This window comes from Desmodus rotundus, chromosome 6 (assembly GCF_022682495.2).
Source record: "Desmodus rotundus isolate HL8 chromosome 6, HLdesRot8A.1, whole genome shotgun sequence".
In the NCBI taxonomy this organism is placed as follows: domain Eukaryota; kingdom Metazoa; phylum Chordata; class Mammalia; order Chiroptera; family Phyllostomidae; genus Desmodus; species Desmodus rotundus.
In genome coordinates, this window is record NC_071392.1 from 64,511,041 (window position 1) to 64,529,433 (window position 18,393).

General features: G+C 42.0%; 1 protein-coding gene and 1 pseudogene across 8 annotated transcripts in view; both read left to right on the forward strand.

Moving 5' to 3' along the window:
* The window catches only part of ST7 (suppression of tumorigenicity 7), a 323,508-nt gene extending 316,075 nt beyond the window's left edge, over window positions 1–7,433 (forward strand). For 4 of the 8 annotated variants that reach the window (XM_024555762.3, XM_045191453.3, XM_045191455.2 and 1 more), the window contains one exon: window positions 486–1,527. In XM_024555762.3, coding sequence (XP_024411530.1) covers window positions 486–605 — 120 coding nt within the window. In that variant the 3' untranslated portion in view covers window positions 606–1,527. Of the gene's footprint in view, window positions 1–485; window positions 1,528–7,165 lie in introns of those variants that run through there. The other 4 variants (XM_024555765.3, XM_045191454.2, XM_045191456.3 and 1 more) reach the window with 1 other exon arrangement.
* Window positions 7,434–8,555: 1,122 nt separating this feature from the next.
* LOC112300497 (eukaryotic initiation factor 4A-I-like) lies at window positions 8,556–13,777 on the forward strand (annotated as a pseudogene).
* The last annotated feature ends 4,616 nt before the right edge of the window (window positions 13,778–18,393 follow it).

An 18,393-nucleotide genomic window follows, 5' to 3' on the forward strand; every position in this document is an offset into this window, starting at 1 on the left:
GTAAATTGAATGACATTATTTCCAATCTTTATATATTGTGGGTCTTTTTCTAAGAAAAATGAGATTTACATTTTCAAAGATGATTTAAATTAAAATTTTAATAATTACAAACCTTTGGCTTGTTTGAGGAATGAATTAAGAGGGTGTGAAGAGCTTGTAGTGTGGTAAGATGTGTTCAGACACATCTAGGCATTTAGAAATATGGAAATCCGTTAAGACTATTTAAGAAGAGTTGTGGAGAGGAGCTTGAATCAGAACGGCTGTCTGCATTAACAATCAAGAACCACTGTTTCCTTGTTGAAAACTGACCCTGGCAACTTACACAAACAGTGAGGGTAAGTTTACTGATTTTGCCACAGATGAGTTTCAAACAGAGGGAGTAACGTGTATCTGTTGTTTTCCTGGAACTCCATTCTGATTGCAAGGTGAGTGCAGTCAGAAAGGATGATTTCTAACTTGGCTGGGTTGATTTAATCCCTTTCCAGATGATTGACATTTTCTGCTCGGCAGAGTTCAGGGACTGGAATTGCGAGAGCATTTTCATGCCTGTTGAAGATGAACTGGAAATCCCACCGGCACCTCAATCTCAACATTTCCAAAACTGAATTCATCACCCTTCTTCCCCCACCACCAAAACCGCTCTTCTCCTGTATTCCTGATCTCTGCCAGTGGCACTGCCACTCACTCAGTTACTCAAGCCAGAAGCTCAGCAGCCCTCCTGAGCTCTTCCCTCCCTTACTCCCCACATCCCATCTTTATCAGCCTCTAAAATCTGGCGGGTGTAACCTGCTAAGTCACTAGACATTCAGTTAATGTAATTCACATCTTCTTCTCTTTCTCCCCCATGGCCTCTCTCTCAGTTTAGGTCTTCATTATTTCTTGCCTGGATTCCTACAAAGGTCTTATCTGACCTCTTTGCTTCCGGTCTAATCCTTTGCCAGTCTTTCTTTTATACTGACACAGAAATAATCTTCCTAAATTGCAAATCTGAGCATGTTACTTCCTTGCTTGAATTTCTCCAATGATTTCCCACTATCTTCTAGAGAAGGTACCTGCTCTTTATGATATGATCTGACCCTTGCTTGCCTCCTCAGCCTCATTTCTCCCAACTCTTGTATTGACACTGCTCTTGGGCCAGAGTGAATTATCCACCCTTCCCAGATGCACCACTGTCTTGTACACCTCAGTATCTTTGCACGTGCTATTTTCTCTGCATGGAATGTTCTTCCCCATCACCACCCCCACTTGTTGACTCTACTAATGCCTGTTTATTCTTTTATACTCAGCTCTCTAAGTTTCTCCTAAGCTGAGTTAGATCTGTCCTCTATGATCCCACAGTATTTCATTATACTTATAATGTGACATTTATTGTAATATTATATAATTGTTGAAAACTTGTCTGTCCCCCTTTTAGAATGGGAGCTCCTTGAGAGCAGGACTGTGTCTTCCTCATCTCTGTATCCCCAAAGCTTTGCACAGTGGCTTGCACATAGTAGGTTTTCAATAAATGATTATTAAATAAATAAATGTTTGGTTTCTGCAGAAAAAATGAATATAATAATCAGATACAGCCTAACATTTCTTCTTTTCTACTTATAATCATAGACTCTTAAAGTTGAAAGGGACCTTAAACAAATTACCTTCAATAGTAGGTCAATTTGGAAGTCATCTAGATTCATCTTGAATACTTTCACCAGTGGGGAGCTCACCCATTTAAAGTTGAAGCCCATTTCATTGTTGGATCACTCAGAACTTTTCTTTACAGTGATAAAATTGGCCTCCCTTTAACGTCCACTAGTCTTATTCTGCCCTCAAACTATCAAGCCTATTTCCTCTTGCAAATTCTTAATACGGCTAGTGAATTTATGGCCACCTCTAACCTCTAACTAACCACCTCCTCTTTTCTTCAGGCAGACTATCTTAAATTTTCTTACATCTTCTGTACATGGCATGATTTCTGTACTCAATGTCTTCCCAGTTGCCTCCTTGGATGCTCCCTATTTTGTTAATGCCTATGCTATTCATTCTACTCCTAAGCCAACCTGTGAATAAAACTAGTTGCCAAACTTTCCAGATTAGAGTGCAACTTAGTAAATTTTTGAATAAGAATATATTTATAACATTAGACAATTACTTTTCTTCCTATATTCATACTCTCAAACATTTTTTAATGTGCTTTTATAAAAATATGTCATTGGCTTCATATGATTCATTGAACTAAAAAATAGCACTGGGTGGTAGTTGTGGATCAGACAGAGAGTCTCAGGCTCTAGTGTATATAAAATTCACATGGCCCCACCACCAGATATTCAGAATCGTGAGTGTTAGCACCCAGAAATCTATGTTAACAAGCACCCCAGTAGATTCTGAGAACACGGGTTGAGGACCATATTTCCTTCCAAGAACATGTACAGGTGTGTGGTGTGCTGTCAGAGCTGTTGAGGTGGCACTTTCTAGGGATCAGCGGTTTCACCCTCGCTGCTCCTTGGAATCATCTGGAGAGACAGTTCCTGATGCCGCCCCCCACCCCAGTCCCCAAGGGAGTATGACTTTATTGGTCTGGGATGTAGCATGGGCATCTGAGTTTTTAGACACTCCCCAGGCCATTCAGGTGTAGAACCAGCACTGAGAACCTCTGCATTGAATGAAACAACTAATCGCCTCAAACTGCTTTAACTAGGATGGGATTGGGAGGATGAGAGAATAGTAAATAGAATAAGACTGGGTGTTCTCTAGGAAAGGCTGTGCAGCCTCCAGAGTATCAAAGAGATGTGTTCATTATGGATGTTAGACAAGGGCATGCTCCTTATGTAATGTTCCTCAAGTTTTGGTTTTGAGTCTAAGATCAAATGATTGAATGAGATATAAGTTTGCCTTTACCAGACCCATATTTTATACTCTATCAAGGTGTCGTCATTTGGCCATCTAACTTAGAATTTTCATATGTGGTTTAGATAAATTTGCTTTTAAAGCCCTGTCTGGATGACCATATTCATCTTGTCCTTCATTAAGGTTTATAGCAGTTTCCGAAATGTCTGGAGAGACTTCGTGGGGAAGGAAGATGGATGGCCTGAAAGAGATGAGCTGCACAACCCTCCTCCTCCCCTACCACCCCAAGTCTTCTCCACATTTTTACCCTTGTTATTTCATGGGGTCCCTCACGAAGCCCCCCGCAGGTTATCACAGCTGCCCTACAGGCTGCCTGCCACCATTTGTAGCTTGTGATAATTATATTCTCATTCCTCGCCCGAGATATGTCCCTGGGATAATGACTTTTAGTAGATGCAGAGATTGCACTGCTGCCCCCTGGGCCACATGCACCTTGGGAATTCTCCAGTGTGTTCACATGCTGGTATGCAGCCGGTAAGGAAGCCCACAGCAAAGTGTGAGCCGCTGGAAAGTAGTAAAATGAGAGGCTTCAACAGGCCTTCCCCCTAATCTAATCTACGTCAGTGATTTAGGACTAACTCTTCCTAGAATGTTTGGCTACCAAGATAAGGTTGCTCATATAAATAAGTTAGGTTCCAAACCCAGCCCCTGGCAGAATGTGGGAAGGTCAGCACTCTGACCCCTTCTGCTTTCAAGGGCTCTGTCTTTACTCCTATAGACTTTCTCCTTCCTTCCCCAAGACTGAGCCCGCTGACTTTTGACTCTCATCCTCACTTATAGGCCCTGACCTCTTTGAAGTCTGATATTGATTACAGTGAAATGTCAATTGTCTGATTGCAATGGGGCACCTGGAACTTATTCAGATAAGTGGAGGCATTTTGAATGTTAACGAAGCATGGGAGCCATGACCTTCTAAGTAATGGTGTTTCAGAAAAGCCAGTATCAGGCGATTGAAGTGTCACTCTCTTTTTTACTGGTTCAGTTGCTTTTTCTCACCACAAGAGCCTGGTTGAATCATAGTGTATTTCGACCATGTATCTCTGCCCTCTGGACAGCAGTTTTGGACATTGAGAGAGATGAGCTGTTCCAGGGTTGCCTGTGGTTGCTCATTCAGACTTAATTCTTCTGGCAATTAATTTCCCAAGCCTATGAGTGAAACTGCTGTTCCTCCATGTGCATTGGTTGTGTCTCTGGCCAAAAAGAAATGGACTGATTTTTAAACATGCAAAGAAATATAAATGAGCACTCCAAGCAAGGCAGGTTCCACCAAACTTTTTTAATGACTCTTGATGAAAGCTGCTGACCTTTATTTGGTTACTGACTGCTTCTCCTTGTGGCTGATGTGTGGGAAGGAGGATGTGGGGCAAGGTGCTAAGGAGGAAAGTAGCTTAGTGATAAAAGGTACACATCACAACTGGGTGCTGTGAGAGAACTAGGGTCTCTAGGGAAAAGTTCAAGGGAATCTATTCTCAGTTTCCCAAGGATAGGACCTTCTAGATGTGAGGGAGAACAATAAATTATCACAAACTCTGGAGACATGGGGACTTAAATCTCTTGAGAAAACTTGTTGAGAAGGCAGGTGTAGTCCAGGGAGAGGCCCCATTGCGTATTGCTGCGCCTTGTGGGAAGAGGGGCAATTACAGACATCACACAGGGACAGAGGCTCACCTCTTCATTTCCAGAGACCATGCCTTTTGCACTTTTTATCAAAGTCAGGTCAGTGCCCTAAACAAAAAAAGCAAACAAACAGGGCTTTAACCAATTTTGGGACGGCATCCCCATGCACTCTGCTGCCCAGGCTGAGGCTTCCTGGTGTCCTGCATTATAGTGTGTGGCATCGTCTGGCGTGCAGGACTTTGAATGATGCCTTCCACCCACCTGCACCAGCTCGTGCTAACACTTCAGTAGTTCCTTCCCCTCAGTCACAACTTCAGCAGTTCTAAGTCTATTTTTTGTCGAGTCCTTAGGGTATGATAATTTCACCAGCAATATCACCTTCCTCACTGAGCCCCATCTTCCAACCCTTGTCAGCATCTCTGGTTTATCCAGACCACTTTAGCACCTCACTGCTCCTCATGGAACTGAGTATGATAGGTAGGTGCTGTGATTTTTGAAGCATGATGGCCTCTGAACAATATAAATGAGTAAAAAAAATGGGTATGTATTTTTAATTTTATAACGTTATCATGTTTGTTTAATGTGATCAGTGGACTTGTTCCATATTATCCTCTTATAACCAGAATTTTATAAACTCTTTCGGAGGCAACTTGGGAAGTAATTATTCATTTCTGGGCCAAATATCTTCCACGATGCTTACAACTGCATTCAACCCTAAGCTGAAAAGGGTAGGCAGTCCGTTCTGTAGGGTGAGCATCTCCAGCAGTTCTGTACACTCAAAGGATAATTGCAGAAGGTTATTGGAAATTGCCATATATCTAACACACATTGAGGAAAGAAAGAGCCATCCATCTTAGCTCAAGTACTAACATGGCTACCTATTTCTTAACTACAAATCCAGCCTGGCCTTCAGGCCATCCCCAGTTTTCATCTAATTACTTTTAAGCTCTACCTGTAATTTTTCCAGCTAAGCTAAACTATTTACTATCTTCTGGTTGTTCCAGTTGTTTATTGAGCCGGGAGGGCCCACCTGCTCATATTCCTTACTTGTCATCCCTACCCCATCTCTCTCTTTTGATATCCAACCACCCATTGGGGTCTATTTCAGTTGCCTCATTTTAAGTTTTTCCCAATCCTTTCAAAAGAAAGGATTCTCTCTCTTTTCTGAACCCTCCTGGTGCTTCTTCAGTTCTCTCATGGTATATCTGGGATTGTTACTTTGCTGTGTACAGATCTTAGTGCCCCCTCCCAACTCCAGGCTGTGAGGTTTCCAACAGTGGGAGATTGGCCCCAGAATCCTTTACTTCTCACCCAGCCCTATGTGCCTTACTGAGTAAATATATTTTATCTGTGTAAAAGGCACAGCACAGAGAAAGTCTCCAAATATCTTGAGTTTCCTTTACATCCTCACACTTGATGACCCAGCTATGCTGCATTACAGGCGTTCTCAAATTTGTATTCTCCTAGTTCCTTTAAAGAAGGAAAGATCCTGATGTCAAATGAATGCGGGAAACTTGCCTACCATACCCCTCCTTGAAGATGCACAATCCACAGATCATGCAACCCTTGGAGAAGCCTGTACTGTCCACTCATTTTTTGACTTAATAAACATGTTCCTCCTCTGCACATATATTCATATCCTACTATATTTCTATGGGAAGTTCTTCGTGGTGTAGACAATGTTGTGCTGTGGACAAGGGATTAGCACAAAGGACTCCACAGTACACAGACTAGGCATTGCACCTGAGTGAGGTTCAACTCACTGAGTTGAACTTGGTTCTGAAGAGACAGAGAGACAGTGAAGAAAGCTTCCAAACACCCTTCTCATGCCTGGCTGGATGAGGGCACCTCTTCTTCCCAGTACTGGGTGGTTTGTGAAGTGAAGCTGATTATTCACAAGAACATAATCACAACAGTTTTGAGATTATGTTAAATGAGTTTCAGGTGAAGCACTTGGCTTTCTTAAAAGGGAAGTTCATCTGCTAAATTATTCTCTACATGTATAACAAAGGAGTTTAGGAACCAAACAAAATGGATCCCAAAGATCTCCTGAGAGTAGCACCTCTTCAACAAGACATGCTGTCCATGGGCTGACCCATTTGCTGCCTCCCCCAGACTCCCGTGAGGCATGTCACTAACCGGGTAGTTCAGAAATGACATGGGTTACTCAGGTGTTTGGGAAACTGCAGGATCCCAAAGCAGTTCACAATTTAAAGGGAATTTAAAAATTCCCTTTTTCCCTTGGTGAGTTATATCCCCATCTAGGTAAGCAGGTAATCACCATTTTTTAACTCATTCGTCACCATTTGTTAACTGTTTGCAACTCGTTACCTATCTCAGTCCCTTTCAGTAGTCATCTGCGTGAGCAGCTAGGAGATCCTGAAAACTAATTGGGAGGCCTCAGAACTGTGGGGCAGCTATGAAAGGGGTAATGGGCATGGCCAGCAGACAGACACTTATCCCCTTTATCTCATGGCTAGGGGTCAGTGACTGGAATGCGGGTTTGATCATCAGCTGGTATTTCCTATAAACACAAATATGAAATTGTAGCCTTTTGAGACTTTTGTGATACAGAGGCTTTAGATGAAGAGCTGGGGAGGATTATTTTATAATCTTGAATGAGATCTCTCCTGACATCTGTTCCTTTGTTTCTTTGCAGTTCCTCAGCACTTTGTTTGCCCCCTTGAATTTTGTCATGGAGAAAGTGGAGAGCATCCTCCCATCCAGTCTGTGGCACCAGCTGACTCGAATCTAGAGAAGCCCGTCCATCTTTCCACTCCCTGCACCCAGTGCGCCACCACCATCTCTTCCATGCCAATTCCTCCCAGAGTGCAAGGAAGCATGACTGAAAAAGGGAAGCCATTCTGAGATTTTAAAACATTCATGGACTGTGTGTTCCATATTGAAAGCTGTTTTGTTGTACAAAATTTGTTGATGTTTATTTCTATTATATTTTGCTTTTAAAAAAGAAAAAATCAATAATAAACTTTTGTGTATTGCAGTAACCAGTTGTTACCTTCCTGTGTCTTCCAACCTAAAAGTTTTGTTGTCCCCAAGAAACCTACAGATTTACATTTAATTTGCTAGGGACCCAGCTCTTCTGGATGTCACACAGTGATTTTCTTTGCTTGTGGAACTTAGCAGGCTCTTCAAACTCCTACAGTTGGTAGCTTGGAGAATTAAATCTCTTTGGTTCAAAAGTACCATCTTTTTCAGCCCCATACTGAGTGTCCTTGTGAGCCAAAAGCACGGAAAAAAGCTTCCAAAATAAATGACAGGAAGTGTGACTGAAATGACATGTGTACTTTAACAAATTGTTCCAGTTCATTGACTCTACTTAGTGAGTGGAACTCAATACCAGTTCTAGGAATCATTTTGGTTTTGCTTCCTGCCAGTTTGTTGTGAGAAAACTTTGAATAAGGAGCTACAGAATCAATTGTTTGTTGTAGAACCTGACTACTTTACTGACATTGCCATTTTAAAATGTTTTCTTAAAAGGGTACTTTTTAAAATATGTTTGCATTGCTTGGAATGTGAGCATTCTTTGAGTATTTTAGTGATTGGAACCACAATGATCGTGGATTCACTACCTTTAAAAGCTTTCTACATGATTCATACCTACCGAGCAAAAGAAGAAAAATAATTAAACTTGAATCCTCTATCTGAAGTGAAAAATACCTCTATTTAAAATCTCAATCCAATGCTTTAAAAAATAAAGGGATTGTCCTTCACATAACTTGTTTTCCCTTTTATTTAGATCCCTGAATCTTTCCCCAGGAGCGGTAAAATAGGCAGTGTGTCGGGAAAACACCACACCGCATCTTCACAGTTGGACTTCCTGCAGGCTCCTGGTCTTCATCCAAGAGCAAAGTCAAGTGGGCAGGTAATGTGTAGATGGCCAAGGGTTTTTCATGCTTTTGGCAAGTTCTTCTTTGTCCCTCTTTTGTGCAAAGGGGACATACAGCTGGCTCCTGCTCTAAGGAAATTTTCTTGGAAGAGGCTGAACTTTTATATGCACACCAGTAGTGCTGCTCTTGAGGGCAGGGGCCATGTCTGCCTTGTTGGCCTCTTTACTGCTTATTCCTCCAACACAGCCCTTGACTAGGAATGAGTTCTCAACTGATTCATTGAAGAAATTGATCAATGCGTAACAGATACAAGTAAACGTTTGTTTATGTTTAGAGGAGAGAGGTTGGTTCCAGCAGAGAAGGACCAGGGAAGGCATAGAATTACAATTTTGATCTGGAAGAGTAAGTTATCAATACAATTATTTGATTTACTAGATGGGGAAACCAAAGTCCAAAGTGTTTTTGACCTGCCTGAGCAGGGAACTCTGGATTGTGATAAGCCTTGCATGAAAATTTCTAGAACCAATATAGTAGTGGCAAGTGGAATTGGCCCAACATGAGTAGATGTTAGGAACCCCAGTTCCAGGAAATGCAGCAAAGAAATGTAACAGAAGGATTCAAAAGTACCATGTAAATTTAATAGACTTTAGAGCAGTTTCATGAAGAAGGGAGGCAGAAGTTAGACTTTAAGGACTAAAGGGAGTGAATGGGTGAGTTGAAAGTGGAGAAAGGTGGTGACAGAATGAAGAAACCAGCTGGAGTAAAGAGATTGTTGAAGGAAACGGGTGGGTCCAAGATACCAGAAGGAGCTAATCATGTGAGAATGAGAGAGACATCTTCTCTAAACTTGTGTGAACTAAATAGCCCTTTCATCTTATAACCCAGAGTCATTCTTCAGACAGAGGCTGTGACCCCCAAAGCTCCCTTTCTTCTGCCTTTCTCTTCAACTACTCTGCTCAACTCTTGAGAGCAATCCTGACTCACTGTTGCGTTTTTGGACTCGGGGGTGGATGCCAGGGAAGTTCTTGTCTTCCCAGCTCCTGCCTGTTTTGCTGTCATTGAGGACAAGCATTCAGGTCCTTTTTGTTTTTGAGACTTTTATACTTATCTGTGGAGAGGAAGAGCAACCAATATATATCAGAGCAGTTTTTAAAAATGGTCATTTTCTTAAACATGGTTCTTAAACTTCTCAACACAGGTTCACAGTTCCTGATGGTTTGTGACTTCTTACTGAAGTGGCAACTGCAATCCAAGTTGCATGCCTGCCTTCTGGTTTTATTTCTATATGAGGCAACATCAAAATCCATTCTGTTGGGCTTTCCTCTATGAAGATCTTCCCACAGAACAATAAGTCTTTCTTAGTCTCAACTTTTATGTATTGGTACAAGTGCCAACATTCTAAATGAAATATTGGAAAAATGAATCTCATACAGGGAATAATCCAGTATGAACAAAAGAATCTCTAGGCTTTTCTTTTTAACTATCTTTAAAGAACTGAGGAGATTTCTGTATTTTTAAAATTTTTTTAAAATATATTTTATTGTTTATGCTATCACAGTTGTCCCACTTTTTACTCCCTTTTGTCCCCCTCTGCCCTGCACACCCTCTCCCACCAGCATTCCCCCACCTTAGTTCATGTCCATGGGTCATACATATAAGTTCTTTGGCTTTTACATTTCCCATACTATTCTTAACCTCCCCCTATCTATTTTGTACCTACCATTTATGCTGCTTATTTCTGGTAACTTTTCCCCCATTCTCCCCTTTTCCCTTTGCCCCTGATAACCCTCCATGTGATCTCTATTTCTGTGAATCCATTCCTGTTCTAGTTCCCTTAGTTTGTGTTTGGTTCTGTTTTTTTAGGTTCAGTTCTTTATAGTTATGAGTTTGTTGTCATTTTACTATTCATATTTTTTTATTTTCTCTTTTTCTTAGATAACATTTCATATAATAAGGACTTGGTGATGATGAACTCCTTTAACTTGACCTTATCTGGGAAGCACTTTATCTGCCCTTCCATTCTAAATGATAGCTTTGCTGCATAGAGTAATCTTGGATGTAGGTCCTTGCCTTTCATGACTTCAAATACTTTTCTCCAGCCCTTTCCTGCCTGTAAGGTTTCTTCTGAGAAATCAGCTGACAGTCTTATGGGAAATCCTTTGTAGGTAACTGTCTCCATTTCTCTTGCTCCTTTTAAGATTCACTCCTCCTCTTTAATCTTGGCTAATGTAATTATGATGTGCCTTGGTGTGTGCTTCCTTGGGTTCAACTTCTTTGGGACTCTCTGAGCTTCCTGGACTTCCTTTGCCAGATTAGGGAAGTCCCCCTTCACTATTTGTTCAAATAAGTTTTCCATTTCTTGTTCTTCCTCTTCCCCTTCTGGCACCCCTATGATTCAGATGTTGGAACCTTTAAAATTGTCCTGGAGGTTCCTAAGCCTCTCCTCACTTTTTTGAATTCTTGTTTATTCATTATGTTGTGGTTGACTGTTTATTTCTTCCTTCTGGTCCAAACTGTTGATTTGAGTCCCGATTTCCTTCCCCTCACTGTTGGTTCCCTGCACATTTTCCTTTATTTCACTTTGCATAGCCTTCACTTTTTCCTCTATTTTGCAACCATACTCAACCATTTCTGTGAGTATCCTGATTACCAGTGTTTTGAACTGTGCATCTGATAGGTTGGCTATCACTTCATTGCTTACTTGTATTTTTTCTGGAGGTTTGATCTGTTCTTTCATTAGGGCCATATTTTTTTTTGTCTTACATACTAAGGCATGGAGCCCTAGGTATTTGCTAGGGTGGGGAAGACCACTTTGCTGCATTGTGGTGCTGTATGTGGGGGAGGGATCTGAGGGGGAACAATGCTACTTTCTCACTTCTTGGCAGGCTTTCAGTCACTTCTACACTACCCACAAGCAAATTGGACCTTTCTGGTGCTGATTCCAGGGTGGGTGGTTTTATGTACGTTCTAGGACCCTGTGGGCCTCTCCAACTAACTGTCCTGTGAGGCTGGGATTTTCTCCTGCTGCCTCAATCCCCTCAGGTTTTTTCAGTCAGAGGTTTTGAGGCTTTATTTTCCCATGCTGGAACCATGGATTGCCCAGTCTGTCTCACTCCCCAGCTGTTCCTCCTGGTTTATCTGCATGCAAATGTGGGACCATGTGCTCCACCAGTCATTGCCTTGCTTGATCCACGATCCGCTGCCTCATCAGCCCTGGTCCTCCAACCAGGGCTTGACGCCTTGCCAAGAAGTCTTTGAGACATTGAGACCTTCTACATCACCTCATCGAGGAGATGCCCTTCAATGTTGCTGACCTCATCTGAGAGGGGTTGGCCTGCCACCTCACCCCAGCCAGACTTCAGCCTTTGAGGGGATGAGGAGGAGTAGGAGGGGGCAGGGAAGAGAGCCAAAGGATTCACATCTTGTCATTTTTTTCTCCTCCCCGACTGCCTACCTCTCTCCCCACTACTGGTCTGGATGAATGTTTCTTCTTTAACTTCTTAGTTGTTAGACTTCCATACAGTTCAATTTTCTGGCAGGTCTGGTTATTTTTTGTTTTTAAATTTATTGTTCTTTTAGTTGTGGGAAGAGGCAAAGTGTATCTACCTATGCCTCCATCTTGGCTGGAATTCCAGCAGATTTTTGTATTTTTATGTGGCCCAGAATAATTAACACTGATCATCAAGGATTAGAAAAATAAACTCAGACATGAAACTCATGATTTTTGCTTTGTTAATGATAGATCTGTGATCGTGTTTTTACTATCTTCTACGGTGATCAGTACATTTCTTCTTACATTTAGGTTGTATATTTTTCTAGGAAATAACCATTTTTTCTAGCCATTCAAATGTATTACCACAGGAGTTTCTAAGCAGCATGAGTGTGAGTTAGGATTCCTGGAATTGGTGGGGATTGAGTCAGAGAGTGAGGATGGCATCATGCAAGGTTGGGTGCTGGTAGGAAGAGCCAGATCTCAGGATTTCTAATGTGCCTCAGTCAGCATACTCACACTTTAAGCCAACTGATCCAGAGACAATGGCCCCTATGGAATGGAGCTTGAAGGCATCATCTCAAGTAAGTGGAGTGAGATTGTTAACAGCTCTGATGAATATCTCCAAGTGCATCTTGGAGTGTACACTCCTCCATGGCATCTATGCTTATGGTTTTGAGAAGCCCTCCGCCATCCAGCAGCAAGCCATTCTTCCTTGTATCAACGTTATGATATGATCACTCTGTCTTGATTACCAGTGTTTTGAACTTTGAATCTGATAGGTTGGCTCTCTCTTCATTGCTTACTTGTATTTTTTCTGGAGCTTTGATCTGTTCTTTCATTAGGGCCATATTTTTTTGTATTACATACTAAGACGTGGAGCCCTAGGTATTTGCTAGGGTGGGGAAGACCACTTCACTGCATTGTGGTGCTGTATGTGGGGGAGGGATCTGTCTTGGAAAGGAAAAATGGCCACTTTTGCTGTAACAATTCTGCAGCAGATTGAATTGGATCTAAAGGCCACCCAGGCCTTGGTCCTGGCAGCCCCTAGGGAATTGAGGCATCGGATACGGAAGGTAGTCATGGCTTTAGGAGATTACATGGGTCCGTTGCCATGCCTCCATTGGTGGTACCAGTGTGCATGCTGAAGTGCAGATGCTGCAGGTGGAAACTCACTATATCATCGTGGGCACCCCAGGCTGTTTGTTTGATATGCTTAACTGCAAATACCTGTCTACCAAATACATAAAGATGTTTGTATTGTGTGAAGCTGATGAAATGTTAAGCTGTGGACTCAGGGACCAGATCTATGACAAACAGCTCAACAGCAACACCCAGGTGGATTTGCTGTCAGCTACAATGCCTTCCGATGTGCTTGAGGTGACCAAGAAGTTCATAAGGAACCCCTCTTGGATTCTTGTCAAGAAGGAATGGTTGACTCTGGAGGGTATCCACCAATTCTACATCAATGTGGAATGAGATGAGTGGAAGCCATATACTGTGTGGCTTGTATGAAACCCTCACCCTCACTCAGGCTGTCAACTTCATCAACACTTGAAGAAAGGTTGACTGGCTCACTGAAAAGAAGAATGCCCAAGACTTTCTGCCATCTCTGTCACGTATGGAGATATGGACCAAAAAGACTGAGATATAATCATGAGGAAGTTCTGCTCTGGCTCTAGGAGAGTGTTAATTACACTGACCTGCTGTCCAGAGGCATTGATGTGCAGGAGTTTTCTTTAGTCATCAACTTATGACCTTCCCACCAACATGGAAAACTATATCCACAGAATCATTGGGTTGGGGTGGATGTTTTGGCCATAAGGGTGTGGCTATTAATATGGTGACAGAAGACAAGAAGCCTTTGAGACGTTGAGACCTTCTACATCACCTCATTGAGGAGATGCCCTTCAATGTTGCCGACCTCATCTGAGAGGAGTTGGCCTGCCACCTCACCCCAGCCAGACTTCAGCCTTTGAGGGGATGAGGAGGAGTAGGAGGGGGCAGGGAAGAGGGCCAAGGGATTCACATCTTGTCATTTTTTTCTTTTTTTCCTTTGAATAAGTGTCACTTTTTAAGGCAAAGAAGGAACCGTGACCATTTTAGATACCCTTTACTTCGGGGTAGGCTCTTGCCCCAGGTGCCATCTCTTACCCCAGAAACACTAATCCACTTCCCTAACCCATTTTTACATTGTTTTGAATAGTACTTATTGATTCAGGAAACAAATATAAAATTCTGACTAAAATTACTTGGAAACTGAAAAAAAACCCAAACGTGTTACCACAGAGTAAGTTGGGTATATAATTTACATGACATATTTAATCTCTTCTGCATTTGTGATTATTTCTCTTTTCTCATAACTAATTTTGTATATTTTTGCTGTCTGTATTCTTTGTATTTTCCTCCTTTAATCAGCCTCACAAAGTTTGTCTAATTTATTCTTTCAAATGAAAAAATTTTGGATTTACGGGTAGATTCAACCATATGAGTGATTGCTTGTAGGCATCTCCTAATAATTGGTCTCCATTACTACCTTCAAGGAATTTATTTTTAATGTTATTTTGCAATATCTAATGAAAACATCAAATGTGTTCAACTACCTGCCCCCGAATGTCATAAACCCTGGTACCTTACACCCATGGATTACTTCTAAGTAAACTTTTGGTCACTCTTTCAATCATTTAAAAAATACATCTTTCACTTCCAGTCAAGATGGAGGCATAGGTAGACATGCTTCACCTCCTCACATAACCATAGAAACAATTACAACCAGATCTTTAAAACAAATAACACCAAGAACCATCAGAAAATCAAGCTGTGTGGAAGTACGACAACCAAAAATTTAAAGAAGCCACATTCATCCAGACAGGTATGAGGGATGGAGTCACAGAACTGGGGCAGAGCAGGGTGGAAAAGATGTGCTGTGGCACAGAGAAGTGGTGGCAGGGGACCAGATGGTCCCACATTCCTGTGAGGTCGATAAAAATTGTCAGGGATATCTTGGGAGTGAGTGATCCCAGCCCCAGACCAGATTGTACAACCCAGGGTCCCAGCACTGAGAAGATAAATCCCCATTACCTCTGGTTGTAAAATCCATTAGGGGTTGGGGCACTGGAAGAAAATGCCAGATTTTCACCACTTAAAGGGCCCTCATAGGCTTAGAACATACACAAACCCCACAGCAGCAGCTGGAAGAGTGTCAGTCACATACAGGAGGTGAGTGAGGTGACTGGAAGTGGGGTGAGTGCCCAGCAGGCCTCCAGAATGTAGGTAGCAGCATAGACCCCTCCCCAATCCCCATTCCCCCACCCAGTGCCACAAAGCAGTGAAGAGGGTTGCCCCACCCTGGCAATTACCTAAGGCTCCACCCACACAATTTGCAGGTGCCTTTTCTACATAGGCCATGCTACTAAGACAGGGAGTAAAAGCAGCTCTACCTAATACACAGAAACAAAAGGGAGGCTTTCAAATTGAGGAGACAACAAAATATGCCCCAAGTGAAAGAACAGAACAGAACCCCAGAAAAAAGAACTAAACAAAATGGAGATAGCCAACCTATCAGATGCAGAGTTCAAAACACTGCTGATCAGGATGCTCAGAGAACTCACTGAGTACCTCAACAACATAAAGGAGGAAATGAAGGTTACACTAAGTGAAATAAAGAAAAATCTATAGGGAACCAACAGTGAAGGGAAGGAAGCTGGGATTCAGATCAACAATTCGGAACTTAAGGAAGAAATAAACATTCAACCAGAACAGAATGGAGAAACAAGAATTCAAAAAATAAGGAGAGGCTTAGGTACCTCTGGGACTTTAAATGTACCAATATCCAAATCATAGGGATGCCAGAAGGAGAAAATGAAGAGCTTTTTCAAGAAATTGAAAAGTTATTTGAAAAGAATAATGAAAGAAAACTTCCTTAATCTGGCAAAGGAAATGACATACAAGTCCAGGAGGCATGGAGAGTTGCAAACAAATTGGACACAAAAAGGACTACACTAAGACACGTCATAATTAAAATGCTAAAGGTTAAAGATAAAGAGAGACTCATAAAAGCAGCAAGAGAAAAGCAGAGAGTTACCTACAAAGGAGTTCCCATAAGACTGTCAGCTGATTTCTCAAAAGAAATTTTGCAGGCAAGAAGGGACTGGCAAGAAGTATTCAAAGTCATGAAAAGTGAGGACCCACAACATAGATTACCTAGCAAAGCTATGATTTAGAATGGAAGGGCAGATAAAATGCTTCCCAGATAAGGTCAAGTTAAAGGAGTCATCATCACTGGGCCATTATTACATGAAGTGTTAAAGGGACTTGTTTAAGAAAGAGAAAATCAAAGCTATGAACATTAAAATGACAACAAACTGACAACTATCAACAACTGAATGTAAAAAACAAAAACTAACAACAAGAACAGGAACAAGATCATAGATATGGAGATCATTTGGAGGGTTATCAGCTAGGAGGGGGAAGGAGGAGAATGGGGGAAAAGGTACAGGGATTAAGAAGCATAATTAGTAGGAACAAAATAGGATGAGGTTAAGAATAGTATAGGAAATGGAAAAGCCAAAGAACTTATATGCATGACCCATGGACATGAACTAAGGGGAGGGATTGCTGGAGAGAAGGGGTGTACCAGGTGGAGGGGGACAAAGGGGGAAAATTGGTACAACTGTAATAGCATAATCAATAAAATATACTAAAAAATAAAATAAAAATATATCTTTCTTTAGTGTGAAACTTCAGAGGCAATGTTAAAATGTTTAAAACATGTTTGTGTTCTGCCCACTGTTCATATTGTTTTTCTCCTTGCCCCATGACCATGCACTACACTAGGCTAAATCAAATCTGTGTTCTGAGTAGACACAGGTGAGGGTACCCCCGAGGAGTTGCTGAAAATGAGGGAGAAGGGATGCCTCTATGATGTTTCCATCACATATTTTGGCTTCTGCTCTGCAGTAGTGACAGCTTGGGCTGTACTGGGAATTGACATTTGGTGGGGGATTGCAGGGTGGGGGCTGGACAGGGTCGTGAAGGAACTAGTCTTGTAGTTCTGCCTTTTGAGAGTCAAGAATGGCTGAGGTTGAACAGATAAGGACTGTCTGAAAAGGGGAAATATCTAATGAGAGGTGGGTTGGCCCTCTATCAGGAATGCTCCAGAGACCTGCAGGGAGCGCGGGGAACAGATGACCTTCAGGTAATGTCTATCTCCTTCCAAGTAATATTTATAATTCTGTAGCAGGAGGGCATAAAGTATGTAGTTTCTCCTCCCCTCTTTCTCCAGCTTGTCTCATGTCCAGCTGTAGCTAATTTCAGAGTCTCTTGGGTCTTCAGCCTAAAAGCTGGTGTGTTGACCAGCCTTAGGCAGAAAGCTTTGGAAATGAAAACCTCAAATGACCATCATCAAAAGGCAAGCAAACTCACCCTGGCCAGGTGGCTCCGTGGGTTGAAGCATCATACGGTATACCAAAGGACTGCGGGCCCGATCCCATGTCGGAGTGCTTATGGGAGGCAACCAATGGACGTGTCTCTCCACCCTCTTTCTCTCTTCCTTTCTCAAATCAATAAATAAATCTTTGGGTAAGGATTTTTTTTAAAGGCAAGAAAACTCAGGTTATGTATTTGCGTAAGGAAGGAGCAGTAAGTTATACTTTTAGACAGGGTACAAATAATAAAATTAAAAAAAAAAATTTTCTAACCACCTACTTCCTGCTCAGAGCCCCCATCCCACAAAACAATGTTGTGCTAGCCTGTGACAGTGTCATTATCCAAGTCCACAGTGCCCCTGAAGTCTGGTGGCTCTCTGCTTCTGTGGCACACATGGGCTGTAGGACGTGAAGTACCCCCATACCAGCCCCCACCCAGCCGTGTGCATCTAAGCCACCCTTTGTGAGATCTGGGTGCTGCTTGCAGGCTCACATCTCATGCCTTTATGCCTCTCAGCTTCTCCACTCTCCCTGGTGCACACTCAGGACAGTCTCTGCAGTGGGAGCAGGGCCTTCCATACACAGGCTCTTTCAGTCTGCTTCCTTGATCGTTATCTGAGGCAAAGGACTGCAAGATCTGTACACTTAACTAGAAAATATAAAATGGGGAATGCAGGGAGAACATGTAAATTAAGATCACAAGGATATTTTGCCCCTCAAATCAATGATAACCTCTTTTACATCAGTGTATATTAGATGCATTTCTTCGGTCTTTCCCTCACTCAGCTGAAATGTGTTGAGGGCCCACTGTGTGCTAGGGATATCACCGTGTTCTCCCAATTGCAGCTTGAATTGTAGCGCTTAGTATGCTGTTTTACTTGTACTTTTACTTGTCTGCCTCCGCGACTGAACCATAAGAAATTTGAGTTCCCCATTATGGTATTCATCTTCATACACTCATGATCTAGAACTAGGCTAAAAGTGAACATTGTATCACAGAAGTCCAGGGAAAACGTTAAAATGAAATAAAGTTTATTTATTTCATTTTGGAACAGTAGCTTAATGAGAAGTGTTGTAAAAACTTTGCCAAATTATGATTTTGGTACACGTTATTTCTTCTTAT